The following is a 15707-nucleotide window of genomic DNA, read 5'->3' on the forward strand; positions in this document are numbered from 1 at the left end:
ATTATATTTGCTAAATCCTAAAGTTTGTTAATGTATCAGAACATCTAAGAAGTTTCAGAGTTGCCACTGATGTTGAAAGAATAATTTAGCGTATTCTGCATAAAAATTACTAACAACCATCATGAGGATTTTAATGGGGCCTTGCATCCCATCACGGCACATGTTAATGGCTTTCTGTGTGCATCAATGGTCCTTAAAGAGTCAGATAAGAAAGTGAAAAATTCACTATCTTTGTAGTTTTTCCATAATGAAGCAGATTCAACTTGTAAACATTGTATGCACAAAAAGGGGTCATTCCCTGTTCTCACTGGGGCCAATGAGAGTTGCAAAGTGAACCAAGGGAATGGTCCAAAGTTGGAATCAGCAATTAGTGCATGAACAGACAATAGGGTACCCCATTTTCCTAAAGTTTAGTGAAAATACATATCTGCAATATTTTTCATTTCCTATAGTGAAAGAAAACGAAAAAGGATGAAGACAAAGTACAATGAAATACTGTACATAGACCTTCTCTGTGTTAAACTAACACAGATAGTTTATTGTACTTATCTAGAGCCGTATTCCTCTGCTGTCTGATGCAGTCATCTTAGGTTGCTGGTTAACAAGTAACAGAAATATAGAAAGGCTCCAACAAACAAACAAACAAAAACTATGTTAACTTAGAATTATGGCTGTCTAGTGCATTTCCTAGCAATGGAGACACTAAAATCAAAGAAATATAGTCAAGGCTGCATTAACATCCAATCCAACCTCAGTTCATATGCTTTGCCAACGAGACATCATGCTATCTAAATACAGGCAGTCCTCAATGTTACAATGTTCGAGTTATGACAAACGGCACTTATGACGTTTATAAACTGACATCCTGTTTTGACTTTCCAATGTCGGTTTCGACTTTATGATGCTCGATCCGACATTGTTTCTATGGGAAAATCAAGTTATGACATTTCAACTTAAGACGCAATTTTCAGGAACCAATTGTGTTGAAAGTCCAAGGACTGCCTGTATACCCAGATTCTCCTCCAATCTACAACATATTTCCATTCGATTCCACTATACAACAATCTTCAGCATTCAAACAATTCTTCCAGATCATGTGCAGCTGCACAACCATAACTCTTATCTCAGCAAGATTACTATGCCTTACCAACACACATCTTTTACTTGAAAAGTATAGTGTGTGTTATTAATACTTCTGGAAATCCAAGGTAGGAGTTCAGGTTGTGCGTTTGAGTGAAATTTTGAGGAATCTAGCAAATGCTGACCTATCCAAAGAGAAGTTATCAGGTATAGGGAAAATGTAGTTAAGAGTTATTGCGTCAGATTAGTTAATACAGAATTCTGAGTTTACCAAGGGATGAATTTGGGGCAAATTGAGAACAGCCATCTTTTTGTAAAAACTAAAGATGGATCACAAATCAATAAATCATGAATAAGTTTCCAATTCTGGCTAAGAAAACAAAGACTAAATGAAACTCCTTTAAAATTCCAGTACAGAAGTGATTTCTTCCCCAACTTTTGAAGGGGACAAGACAGATTCAACAAGCCTTTTAACCATTATTATTTTTTTTTTTGGAAGTATCGAGGCCTCATAAAGAAGTAGTTAGTAATTGTTCTATTTAATATACTCATAAGCATATTGTGTTATCTAGTGAAAAGATAAAAGCATGAGTTATTTTAAAAATCATTCATATAGAGCAATAAATGTGCAGAGTGCTACATAAACATAAAGTGAGACGTGTTCCCTGTCCCAAAGATCTGAGCCTAAAGACAAATACACACAGTGTATGATACAGAACAACAGTGCAGGGAAAGGAGAGTGAGGAGACCAAGGAAGATGGAATCCTGGAAGAAAGGAGTTTTGAAGGCAAGAGAGGGGACTTAGTGGCCAGTTAACAGGAAACTGGTTCAGGCATATAGGCCATTGGAATAAAAGCTGTAGAGCCAAGATTGCAATGAAAATAAGAGATGGGCAGAGCAAGGTGATAAGACATAGCAGAGAGAGAGAGAAAGGGGGAATTGGGGGAAATCTATGCCTGGTTGAAAAACTCTAGAGTCTTGAAGATGACAGGAAACTTGAATTTGATGCAGATGACAGGAAATCAATGAAAAAATATGGGAGAGGTGTGGTCAGTGTGGCAGAAGAGGAAGTTATGGATAGTTTGGAAAGCAGAGGTAACGATAGGAGAGGCCAGAAAGGAGAAAGGTGAAGTAATCAAAGGGAGAAATAACCAAGCATATACATACAGTTTTAGCAGTGAGGATAGTGAGAAAAGGGTGGGTTTTGGTAGATATTAAAGAGGAAGAAGCTGGAGGACTTATTGTCTGGAGATTGGAGTAGGGGAGAAGAGAAAAAAAATGGTGAAGAGGACACTGAGATTTTCAGTCAGGGAGATGAAATGCAGTAGACATCAGTAGTGATAGACAAAAGACAGGAAAGAGAGGAATAATGAAGGCAATGCAGTTAGATTCTCTGCTACTCCCATTTTCCATTGGGTGCACCTGAAGTAGGGAGCCATAAAAGAGGTCTGTGCTACTCCCCAATCGTGGGTCTAGTACTATGCCATTCCCATCCCTGACATATTTTAAACACAGATTCAGGGTTGCCCTAATCTATACTGGCTGGCTCTGATCCCCAGGGGCCACCTAGGAATTTCCAGAGTAGTGATTCTCCAGGTCTATCTCCAACCAAACCACTATATCAAGTACCTGGAGGGACTGGCATAGAACCAGCTATACTAGTTCTAAGGGTTCCCCGATACCAGGCAGAATTCCCAATAAATTGGTTCTGCTGGCTTTACAGTCCTTTTGTACTGGTGGGACCAGCAAAAAAGGGACCAGATGAAAAAAGGGAATCTGGTCTCTCATATCCATTTTTTTAAGTGTTGATTTTGAGATGACAGTAGGACCTCAAACAGGAGACAGATGAAAGGTGTTCTGGAGGTGTAGAAGGTAGGGAGGTCTATGGTCCTTCAACAGTTAGATGGAAAGGCTGAAGGACAATAGAACTAGAGTTAGATGTTGAAATTGTCAGTACACCTGTAGTGATACTAATAGCGCCTCTTCTGGGACTTTCTGTGCCTTTGTGGACTCTCCCACAGAGCACCTGGGAGCACGAAGAAACAAACTGGGAAGCTGTCGCTTATTGCTTTACTCCCTCCGCAGGTTTCAGGTCTCATGAAGGGGTTGTCAGGCCCAAGAATGTACTGGGATGAAAATCATACTGAAGAGCAAAGACAGCACCTACTTCTGGGTACATCAGTCACCCTGGAGAAGAGATGGAGAAGAGATGGAATGGAGCAGGTGCTTGTTGCTGCTGGAGTGAGCAGAGCGAGATGCATTTCACTAGCGGCAACTAGGGCAGGACTATCCTTGTGTCTGTCACCACACCCCTGAAATGCCACTGTGCAGCATCAGGGGAGTCATGTTAGACTGGCGCACAGGGCTCGGTCTGCAGGGCTGTTTCATTGCTGTGTAGACTTCTGGGCCCAGGCTGCAGCCCAGGCTCTGGGACCCTCCTACCTTGCAGAGTCCTAGAGCCCAGGCTCCAGCCTGAGCCCAGAAGTCTACACTGCAATTAAATAGCCCCTTAGCCCAAGTCGGCTGGCACGGGCCAGCCGGGTGGGTTTCTTTGCTGTGTAGACCTAGCCTGAGAGATAAAACCCCCGGTGAGGAGATGGCTTAGCAGGGAGGCCCAACTTTTCTTGTATTCAGACAGGTCCTGGGCTGGTGAGAGTTTCCCCCACATTGTCTCCTCTCTTCATTGATTTTTTGGAGTCTCAGCCTTCACATAGCTGAGGCAGAAGTGTATATTGTGCCTGACTGTTGATGCTTGGCAGCATGGCCACTTCCTGGCTTTGGAAGATGTCAGCCATGGTTCTAGCCGTTCACAATTGCAAAGATGTTTGTCCCTCAAAGTGTTAAAGCCAAAGGAAAGCCACAGAGAAGGAAGAACAGATTAATAGTCAGTGGAGGGAAAAAAAATGAATGGCTTTGGCTGCTAGCCTCTCTTACAGCCTAAAGACTGTAATGAAACCCTGTCATTAATCATCTTTTAAATGGCTGCTTACCCCATATCAATCAGAGTAATTCATTCTGGTTACTTATGGACACTCAGTCTTAAGCCACACTAAATCAGAATCACCAATAGTGTGAATATGAGGTCTGTTTTGCTGTGGAAGTGTTAAAGGCGAAGGCTGCAAATCAATGGCACATTTCAATACAAAACCAATTGAAATTTTAAAGTAGAAGTAATACAACACTTATCTAAGTGGTCAAGAATTCTGTATTTGAAGGACACCCCACCTCCCCAAGGAATACATCCTTTTTCCCCCATTTCTTGATTAAGTTAATTTGAACTGTGTCAGCACTACAAGCTTCCCACATGTGTTCAGGACCAGATGATAAGAGCAGCCCAGAGATGAATAATGTATAGTAAAATCAATAAACCTTATTACTAGCCACTAAGGGGGCTGATTTTATGTCCATAAAAGTAAAACAATTATAGCAACATTAATGGCAGATTCATCAAAGTAATATAACAAATTCAAGTATGCTTGTCTGTTGGGAATCTTTAATTCACCCTTGTGCATTTAGTATCCACTAAGCAAGAAAAATGGTACCCACTTCATATACAAGCTCTGACCTCTGGCAGTGCAAGTTGTCATCAGAATAGAGAATGAGAGTTCAAACACCCCTGTATTTGCTGAGGAATGTATCAGTGGTACACAATCAGGGATAAAGTTGACACCCGAAATAACCTGGCTAACCATCTGTTTCTTTCATGCATTAATTTTATTATCATCTTGTACTCTACTTACTGCAGTGGAACAAAACTATCGGACAATCATAGAATCATAGAACTGGAAGGGACCTCGAGAGGTCATCTAGTCCAGTCCCCTGCACTCATGGCAGGACTAAGTATTATCTAGACCATTCCTGACCGGTGTTTGTCTAACCTGCTCTTAAAAATCTCCAGTGATAGAGATTCCACAATCTCCCTAGGCAATTTACTCCCATGCTTAACCACTCTGACAGTTAGGAAGTTTTCCCTAATGTCCAATCTAAAACTTCCCTTGTTGCAATTTAAGCCCAGTGCTTTAAGCTCATTGTTTCTTGTTAATGCAACAACATGTACAACATGTTCTTGGGTAGTATGGGTAGGAATATTTAAAATAAAGGTGGCCTAGTTCTGTCCACAGGTACACACAATCAACTCCACACCGTGAGGCTGCACAGGTTAAATCCGGGGCAAAGTTTGGCTAGCGTTTCTAGTGCACACAGCCAGTCATTTCTCAGCTGAAGGTATTAGTGGCATAAATATCAGAAAGATCACTCATGGGTACTAGGGACCTGATCCAAAGCCTACTGAAGTAGATGGAAAGACCTCCTTTAACTGCAGTTTTGGCTCAGGCCCTATGTGCCCAAAAGGAAGAAGGGGCAAGGTGAAAATGGAACAGGCTGGGCATGGAGAGTGTGGATTCATGCTTCACCTTATTCAAGGATAGCTTAGCTGCCAAACTGGTGAGTGCTGCCCGGGAACCAAGCCAAAAGTCCTTCTGGGGACACTAGCAACTGTATAGTGCCTCCAGAGTCTGTCAAACATATCCATTGGTAACTAGGACACAATCTCTCTCTAAGCTGGGCAGAGGAAAGCAAGGTGAGACAGACGCCAAAAAGTACAAAAACAACTTTTTTTTTTTATTCTGATTGCCAAATTATTTAAGGCAGGTATAAAAATGAAAGCATTCAATATACATTTTACATAAAATAAACTAGATTACAGCATAAAACAAGTAACCAGGCAATGGCATTAAAGTCTCTCTTCTAAAACTGGATAATTGTAAACATTAAAAAAAAGACTGCAGGACTATTCAAGTAATAGAACAATCACAGATGTCTTCTGGTATGCAGGCTATTGGGTTATTTGCCATTCAAGATTATCAAAAAAAAGACATTTCATTATTCACAGATACTCATTATTTCCCCATTTAAAATCTATACATTATGTACAACACAGTTTTTGTGGTACTGGCAACCCCATGCCTTCCAAATGTATATTTTTCACAATACACAATTACAATGAAACAGTGAGTACAGTAACATTTTACACTGATGCATCTTAACAGGAGCCACCAAATAGACATCTAAATTGTACCAAAGTGTCATCATCACAGTTAGCCTCTCTGAGGGCTTGTGGGCAATATTAGAAGGGTATGCAAGGTTCAGGCACACTGATACATAATATTATTTATTTACAATTAAAAAGCAAAAAGCAAAAAAAACCGGCCTTTTGTGGTTAACATTTTTCTAAACATGACAAATACATTTTTCCTTTATTGTGTGGTTTGCAACTTAGCAGCAGACCCTGTGTGCGAGCCTGGTTACCGATACAAAAAAAAAGTAAAGAATATATATATATTTATATATATATATACGCGCATATATATATATATATATAAAAACAGAAGTCTAATTACAGCAACATTTGTTACTCTGTGATAAAATCTGCAATTTACAAAAACGAAATGACTGGTTTTTGCCTGCCATTAAGGCATTTCAAATTAACACCATGGAACTGATGTCTGTAATAAAGCGCTTCCTCATGTGATCCAGTCACATGACAATGTACATTTCCAAACTCCTCATTCTCTAAAAAAAAAAAGAAAGAAAAAAAAAAAAAGAGGTTTTAGTAGGATATCCTTTTCCATCATTTAACTCTGAACTCCTGAAATGCACAAAAACTGTGAAACTAAACACATGTAATTAGTATTGCCAACCCTAGCCCACTGCTCCAAATCATGAGATTTTTAAAAAATAATAAAATTGAGAGGGGGAAAGGAATAGTTTGTGTCTCTTCTTGTTTCTGAACCTTTAGGGTGCACTTGGGTCATGTGCTCAGGCTTTTCTCTACAACACTGAGTGCTAAAAACTTGCTTTTTATTCAAATGAAAGGTGAGATTCTCATGTAATCACTTGCCTCTGGGGGGCTGGGACTTTAAGAAAAACACCATGTATCATGGGACTTGTGATAAAGTCATTAAAATTGGTAATTTTACTGCGTAAGATTTATTCTGGAAGTGTTGGTGGAGACTCCATTGTTAAGGCAGAGTTGAGCTGTTCACTTAAGACAGAATTTTTATTATATATAAGGTTTTCATTTCCTTTAGAGGTTGAAAAGTAAATTCTATTTAAAAGCAAGTAAATAGTTTACATTTGATTCCTAGGTAACTTTAAAATAATATAATCTTTAATGTACCTTCTAAAAATATTTTATTTCCAATAAAAGTATCTGCAAATCAGGAAGCCAGATACACTTGTACTTATACATAAGAGCAGAAGTTTACTCAACTTTAGATGGATCTACTCCAAAATGAATCCCTTGCTTACCTTTTATGAAAACATTTTGAATCCTAATTATATACTTCATAATAACTTGTTTTACTTTAATAGTACCAAGAGGTAAAGAATATTCTCTGAAAATCTCAGACAAGAAGCAGTCTATTTCATTGATTAATTATCTACATTATGATTATAGTATGAGGGTCAACGACAAGTGTCTTGTTAGGAAGAACAGAGCTACAATTAACCAAAAAACCCCCTCCCTTCTCAATAAAAGCTGCTGTCTGTAGGGATGCAGACCTCCAGTCTTAGAAACCTATAATTTGCTTCCTCCCTCCCTATTAAGATGTCTATGTAAGTATAATTCAAGGGTTACAAGATATTTACCTTCTTTGTGCAGGAAACATACCAGATGCAGATGCCTGAGCAGCCACCTGCTGAGTGGCAACAAGGGCAGCAGAGGTCAACCCTGAAGGAAAGAAGAAACAGAAGACTGTGGATATACTTTTGGATTTTATGGTGTTCAGAGAGATAAGTATAGTCGTCAGTTCAAAAACCATAAATAGCAGCCAATCACTTTTTGCAGGATGCATACATCAAATATTTCAGGTAAGAGAGGTAAGACAATTTGCCTGGTCTGACCAATTTGCCTTAATATAATGCACTGAATTCTCCTTAATAGGCATTTTACAAGAAAATATGGCATTCTACCTTATTGTATTTCTTTCCAAGCACTGCACTGCATGGTGCTAAACGGTTTGTATGAATTCCTGAATAGGAAGCTCAGTTGAAATAATGGGTACCAGGAAACAACAAGAATCAAAAGTCACAGTGAATTACAGAAACGACATGCTAGCTGCTTGGAATACAATACTTCCGTAGTAACTTATCATTTTAAATTTCTCCCACTGAATGAGCATAATGCATCCCATAAGGCGTATGGAATCACTGAATCTAATTTAGAAATATTCAAGACTTTTGCATAGGAAAATGACTCTAAGGCACTGAGAGAACACAATGAATTAATGTCATCTTAGCTACAAACTGTAATAGTGTGTACTTCACTGCGGGGAGGAAATCTTAATTCTGCTAGAACAGTGTCAGAAAAGGAAGAAAAACTGGGGTAAATCAAGGGAGACTGAATGATCTTTCATGCATCTCTTATTGTGCTTCTTTTTCCTTGACTGCAACAATACGTGCTGAATTCACCTAAATAAAAACAGATCATGTGCTATTGAGAAGCTGTAGCTGTGAAAATCTCAAGGTTGACTGCAGGGTCTCTCTTGTACATAAAATTTGTTCAAAATTAAAAGCTTTTCTCTTTGCCATGCTCTCTCCATTGTTTACACAAGACTAATTGTTTAAAAAGGTTTATTTTTTTACCTCCTTTGGGTCTTTCTAATCAGTTAGTGTCAGTTTTTATTATGGTTGAAAATACTCATGTGAATGATATCCTAGCTGACAAGTAAAATTTTAATAATTTACTGGCAATCAGTGGTTGAGTTCTAAAACAGTATTACTCAAGCATGAATCTGTAGCTATAGTGTCATTTGGTGTTACCAGCTTAGTCCTTGCTGAGTGTTTTCAAACTTTCTCCCCAGATGTACACTATTTTTTCTGGTTTCCGTAAAACATGGGTTTCTATTAAAATAGCTTCACATCATACTTGCAACATCAATTAAATGACTTTAAAAGACACATCGATCCTACAGTCAGAAGCCACAGCTCACCTTGAAATGGGTCATATTGCCCGGGTATAAGTGGGTAGCCCATTCCAACGTGTGTGTGGTGATGTGTATGAAGGTGCCGCTGGCTAAAGGGGGAGTGACGATCTCGCTCCCTCTCTGCTTCCCGCTCACGCTCAGCTGTAGATTTTTCCACGGGCTGACAATAAAAAGGTAAAAGAAAATTTATGTAATATTTTTTAAATTGAGAATATCACAACCAGTACACTCACTCTGGGTATCTAGCAATGGACATTTAAACACGAACTGTGAGATCTGATTCTCCAGTACACTGGAGCAGATTTGCTTTGCTCCCCAGAATACAAAGCTGCCCTAAAGCTGGTGTAGCCATACCCTCAGGATAAAGGGATCCTCAGGCATCACACAGCAGCCACAAAGCACCTCTTCTCCCACCAATTCTGCAGGAGGAGGTGGCCTATAGGCTCCCTTATGCCCGATTGATTCCTGGCTGCTCTAACAGCCTATTTGAGCTGGTGGCAGCTGGTGTAAATCAGTCCTTGGACTTCTTTCATTTGCACTGGGGATTGAACCAACTCTCAGGATCAGGAGAGCTATTTCAAAACTATCTTTCATCAATTACAACTTTTACTGACTTATCTGAAGGCAAAATAACACTGTTTACTCTGACATGGAAATCTCCAAAACAGGATTTTAGTAATTTACTATTCAGAAGATAAAAACTCCGCAGCAAATATATTGAAGAGATATTACCAAATCCCATAGTTCAACTTTTTAATCTCATTATCTGTTTTCAAACAGGATCTTCTTGGTAAACTTTAATAAAGCGTACCATGTACCAAGAGCTATCTATAAATCTGGATTTCCATATAAATCTGCTACTTATATTAGGAAGTATATTAGCAAGAACCCTATTCTACTTGTCACTTCCAGTATATGCCAGGGAAGCACCCTGATTTTAAATTACTTTTGATTTAGATGCGGATATTAAAAATATCTTGAATTCACAGCTTGACTATACACGTGTTTGGATGATGTTCTCTGCCCTTTCCCTCCCCAACCCCAAATGTATTGCTGTTCAATAACAACAGATGAAGCCTTACAGCAGGGGACTTGCTGCGGTACTGGTTGGCATGCTGCTGGAGCAAATCCAGTGCTTTAGATTCAGTGGTTGATTTTGCGTTGATGCTAGGGCTGGTATTGACTTTCTCCGCCTCTTCTCTCCCTGACATCTTCCCATAAACAGGATAATGAAATCCTGGCGAGAGATAGGCCCCTGCAGATAAACAATAAATGCCACATCAAGTTACTGTTTTTACATTTGGTTATACATTGGGGTGGAGAGATTCCTATACAGGGGATTACATCAAAAATGGATCACGTGACTATAAAATTGTATCTTTGTTCTTCGATTTTTTCAGCTAATTCACCCTGATGAATGGAGGTTATAAAGAGGGTTGAGCTTACAGACATTTCAGACATTTATGGGTCCTCTTAAGTGAAAGGAATAGTAACTATAATGGTTCTGACAGTAAGTGCTTAGAATATTTTTATAGGCAATAAACTATCTGTCAGTCTAACAGCAACAGCAGCCTGTCAGGGGTTGTGGAAACTGTAACTGGGAACTCTGACAGTTCATAAAAGGAACATCTTGTATTAAATCAGTTTAATCTGCAGAACTTTCCCTAGCATAAGAACAAGCAAAACAAATGTCATCCGTGAAGCTGCTAACAGCCAATATTAAAATGTAGGTTTTACTCCACTGTTAGTGTGTAAATCTTTACTAGTGTACAATGCCAGTTACAGAACACATACCAGGATAGCTGTGCATTAGAACAGGAGAGACTGCACGGTATGCAGGATGGTTGGGATCATACATCTGTGGGTAAGGATAAGCGTGCAAGTACTGTATATATGACTGATGCTGACTCATTGGTGAGGAAACGGCCACTCTAGCACCCCGAGAGTCCTTCCAATTTACAGGAGTCTTTCGATCATCGTTTTTGATCTTGCTCTCCTCCAATGACTGGGAATCAGAACGCTTGACCTCTTTCGGCTCCTCTTTAATGCTTGTTAATGAGACAGGGAGGTTGGGTATGGAACCTTCCTTATTAGGTGTTTTTCTAGGGCTGTCTTCTTTCAGTTTTTTCTCCCGATCAAGTTCTTCTGATTTTTGCTGATCAAGGTATTTGGGCTGGTAGACATAATGATGCCATGTTCTTGAATCTGCGTCCTAATATGAGGGAGAAATACATTTGGTTCTAAATGCACACTGTGAAACAAGATAGTTATTGATATTTCTCATACTTCTGTAGAGGTCTTTTTTTTTATAGAAGTGTTAACAAGGCACCCAGATTATGTATACTGTAGGACAGACATGCTTCTTATAGGTTCATTATACTTTTAAGCTCAAACTCCAGCCAATATTACAATGTAATAGCAATACACTTCTATCATAATCTGATTGAATTATTTCATTTTATATCCTTTCCATGCCTTTGACTAGTTTAATCATGAATTACATACATATTAAGTGTTAACATTATGTGATCATACTATATATGTATTTCGATTAATGGCCATAGAGAGATTTTCCCATCTGTGAAATACAACATTGCTAATGCCACGTCAAAGGACTTAGATAACCTGGAATGATGAACCTGAAAAATGGATCTTGCTGGAAAGGTGCTTATATTGGCCTTGATCCTGCCAACATTTGTACACGTGAGTAACTCTACGGATTACAGTCCCATTCAATTAAGTGGGACTGTTCACATGTGCAAAGTTATAAAATCACTGTTCACGAGATTGAGGTCAGAGTTTGAGAAATGTGTGTAGAATATGTCTAACTATTATAAAACAGTTTATAAACATGCTACAGAGTGGGTACGTGGTTTCTTTACAGGATTACATAAAACAGCACTATCTTTACTGAATAACAAAAGAACATATTTTTTATGAGATGTACAAGGGCTAATTACTATTATTTTACTTTAATGGTCAATGTTCACAGCATAAGAAATACTAATAGGTAAACTGGATTAGCGTTGGTTCAGATACTCATCATAGTCCATGGAAATCTTCTCCTATCCAAACTTGAACCATCCCACTTTCCTTCTAGTTCTATGACCCTCAGCCTTACCTTGAAAGATGGCTTATGAAGATGAAATCTAGGAGTCAATCTAGTGCCGAATGCCAGAGCATGAGGATATTCAGTGTGGGAGCACTGGATCACAGCGAAGAAACAGTAAAATGTCTTGGCAGTGGTGTGTATTGGAAGGCTGTCTAAAATGTGGGAAGGCCAGGAGGAGCCAGAGTGGTAAAACCATCATTGGCTTCAGTGGGGCCAGGATTTTACCCATTGTGTGGGCCTGCAGAGGTCAGGAGCTTACTGACGACAGATAGGGAACGATGTCCCCGATTTTGAAAAGGTCACGTCGGATTAGGATAAAGAGTTGAGCATCAAAGAACCTGCTTGCCCTTCTTTAGTAAATGCCAGCTGTCATTAAAAAACAAAACAAAACCAAAAAAAACCCCAAGCCATTTTTAAAATCTACTTTGCACTTCATTCATAGTGAAGAGCGCTTATTTCTTGAAATTTCACTCTGCTGCACTAAGCAGAATGACTTAAATTTACATTTAAGAGTTTTAATTCTACTTGTTTCTATATGGAAACCATGAATTCTGTTTAATTAAGATTAAAAAATTTTTAACTAATTTCTTAAACCTGGATTCTGTCACCTCTACTCATGCTCGGTTTTCTCTCTCTCAGAAGCCCCACTGAAAGCAATAGATCTATTCAAGGAATAAGGTACTACTCAACGTCAGAAAGGGTGCCAGAGTTTGGCCATTTAGGTAAGACAGAAAAATAAAATAAAATCGTGTCAGTAAAACCTTAAGAATAATTCAAGATTATCCATGTTCAAGTTCCAGTGGCCTCACCTGTTTAAATCTTGTGGTAGGATCTACTCCTGTTTGTTTCATTGAATCCATAACAGATTTCATTTCCACAGCCTCCTTTATAAGCTGATGGTTTTCCATTTGTTTGGCTTTGAAGCTATCAGACTGAAGCTGCTGCTGGTGATTGGAAAGAATCTGTGATTTGCTTGTCTCTTCAGCTTTGCTGGGGACTGATGACCCCATTTTAGTGTTATTTTTGCTTGTCTCTGGAACTGAAGGAGCCTTTGAGATAGTAGCAGAGGGGATATTTTTCTGCTTGTTGTCATCCTTTCCTAGTTCCTTCAGTGGAGGTTCACTCTTCCTTTCACAGTCTCTCCCAGTTTGTGCCATTTTCTGCTCTGCCAGTCTCTGGTCCTCATAATATCTTTCATACTGCTGCCTATAGGCAGGGTTAGAGGCCATTAAGGACTTTTGGTCCATGTAAAGCCCATAGGCATACTGTCCATAATAAAGTGACTGGGCAAGTGCAGGATGTCTCTGAGTTATTACTGACTGATGCTGAGGCTGTAAATTAGTGGAATTGGTATCATTTTTCTTGGAATCTGATGGTTCTGTCTTGTCTTTCTTTTCAGCCTCTTCCTCAGCCTCCTTTTTGATCTTCAGTCCCTGTGAGGTGCTGCTGTTCCCAGCTGCAGGGGTGCTGACCTGTCCAGAGTGCATGTAACTTGGAGAATAATAAGGATCGTAGCCATGGTAATAGGGAGAATGGGACTCTTTTACTTGTGATGATTGTGCTGTGATTGAAGAATGTCCTTTTACAACACTTTCCTTATTAGAAATAATATCTGAAGGAGAGCTGGCCTTTGACCTCATGCCCTCTGACCTGCTGTCAGAACCACCATCGTCCGCAGCATCAGAAATATCAGAGTAAGCCGGGCTGTTGGTTTTAGCAGCTGCACTATCTGCACCATTTTGTGTCAACACATGCAGTGGCGCCAGAGAAGATTGTCCATTCACCAAAGTGCTGCATTCCATTCTGGAGGCACTCCCTATAGAAGGGCTGGGTGCATTGTCTGTGAAAGTGTAAACCTTATCCGCTTCAGCTTTAATACTTGCCATCCTGCTCTCTTGAGACTCTGACAGTCCATTAGCTAACACTTCATTCTTGTTGAGATGGTCCTTTAAAAAATGTCCAGATAAATCTTTCCCAGACCCTTTTGAATCCTCTAGCTTTCCCAGCTTAGAATCCATTTTAGGACTTCCAGTCTCTTTGCTTTCTTTGTCCTTCAGCTTTCTCTTCTCCTTTTTCTTTTTGTCTTTGAGTGATGTGAGAGCGGGGTTTACAGTGCTTGGCTCTCCCATAATTGTGGGCTTTGGTTGAATAGGTTTTAACGGAGGGCTCTTTGGTGTAGCCTGAACAACAGTAGTTGTGAGTGAGGGCAATCCGGGTATTGTCCCTGTAGTGGTGGTTGTAAAGGCTGTAGTGGGTATAGCTATTAATTGGGGAGGAGTAGGAGCTGGAGCTGGGGCAATGGGCCTAGCTGTTTTAAGTTTTGACAGATTTTTATCCACTTTGCAGGTATTGGCTTTTTTGCCCCTGTCTTTTTCTCCCAAATTTTTCTTGTCTACTAATCCTTCAGCTTCCAGTTTGGGCATTTCAGAGGCCAAACTGCCATCTGCTACTGAGCAATTGTCCAGTGTGGCTGCCATATTAGAAATTACAGGAAGGGTGCTCAATTCACTGTTTGGGCCCTTCTTTTTACCAGAATTTTTGCCAGTTTTAGAACTGATGATTGAAGTTGGGCCATTATTGGTCAACTCTCTTTTCCCCTTGGGTGTCCCAGGGGTATTAAGAGGGCAAGGAGATGTTGGTGCTTTTAGCTGATCAAAACTTGATATACTTGTGCTTGGCTCACTGCATTCAAGTGCCACATTACTTAATGCTTCCTCACAGTCTGAAATTTTATCTTCGCTGTCAGGCTCAAACTCCAGTTTGTTTTCTGGATCTAAATGTGCATGAGCCTGGTGGTAACGCAGTCCATTAATGTGCTTGTACTTTTTGTTGCAATTGGGGTGAGGGCAATCAATCAATACTGGAGAAGAGCAGCCTTGGTCCAAAAACGTAGTCTCAAGTTTCCCCTGTGGGGTGGTTGGAGTGCTTCTAGAATTGGTGCGAATGCGCTTTCCAGATTTATTGTCCTCTGAACTGGAGTTCAAGTCTAGCTCCATTGGAGGCTTATTTTTCCTCTTATTCGTGGATGAGGGGCTAGCTTTGACATCCTCCACTGCACAATTTGGGGGTGTCCTGCGTCCACTTGAATTAAGGCTGCCCCGCCTCCCCTTCCCATTGGCACCACCCCTGTTCTTGTTCTGCAGTCCTCTTGACTCTGTAAAGCTAACATCATTTCCAGGTGCAGCTGCAGCAGACCTTGCTCGCTTTCCTCTCCCCCGACCTCCTCGCATTTCCAGGTCACTTGTTGGCGATTCACAAAACCTAAATTAAGAAGAACAGATGTCAGAACAGAGACTAAAACATCACCACCAGACACCATCAGCTGTTTCAACCATGAACTGATATTTCAAATATCAGAACGACACAGCTTTACGTAACAGAATCTGCAATGCTGTTAGAGGAAGGGTGCTCTCTTTCAAATATTAATGTCATGAAAGAAAAAACATTTGCTTCAGGAATATTACTGACAAAGAGAAAAAAAGTATTTCTTGTATCCAAGAAAATATTTTAAAATAAACTCAATTTCAAAG

At 39.8% G+C, this 15707-nt stretch overlaps 1 protein-coding gene across 4 annotated transcripts in view; it reads right to left on the minus strand.

Annotated features, from left to right (window-relative positions):
- Positions 1-5679: 5679 nt before the first annotated feature.
- Positions 5680-15707, minus strand: part of ZNF608 (zinc finger protein 608) — a 102917-nt gene continuing 92889 nt past the window's right edge. For 3 of the 4 annotated variants that reach the window (XM_007060862.3, XM_027823265.3, XM_037901640.2), the window contains 6 exons: positions 12987-15438; positions 10860-11277; positions 10148-10320; positions 9072-9225; positions 7729-7810; positions 5680-6651 (listed from right to left, as the gene is read on the minus strand). In XM_007060862.3, coding sequence (XP_007060924.2) covers positions 6645-6651; positions 7729-7810; positions 9072-9225; positions 10148-10320; positions 10860-11277; positions 12987-15438 — 3286 coding nt within the window. In that variant the 3' untranslated portion in view covers positions 5680-6644. Of the gene's footprint in view, positions 6652-7724; positions 7811-9071; positions 9226-10147; positions 10321-10859; positions 11278-12986; positions 15439-15707 lie in introns of those variants that run through there. The other variant, XM_027823266.3, reaches the window with a different exon arrangement.

Source organism: Chelonia mydas, chromosome 5 (genome assembly GCF_015237465.2).
Source record: "Chelonia mydas isolate rCheMyd1 chromosome 5, rCheMyd1.pri.v2, whole genome shotgun sequence".
NCBI classification, from domain to species: Eukaryota; Metazoa; Chordata; order Testudines; family Cheloniidae; genus Chelonia; species Chelonia mydas.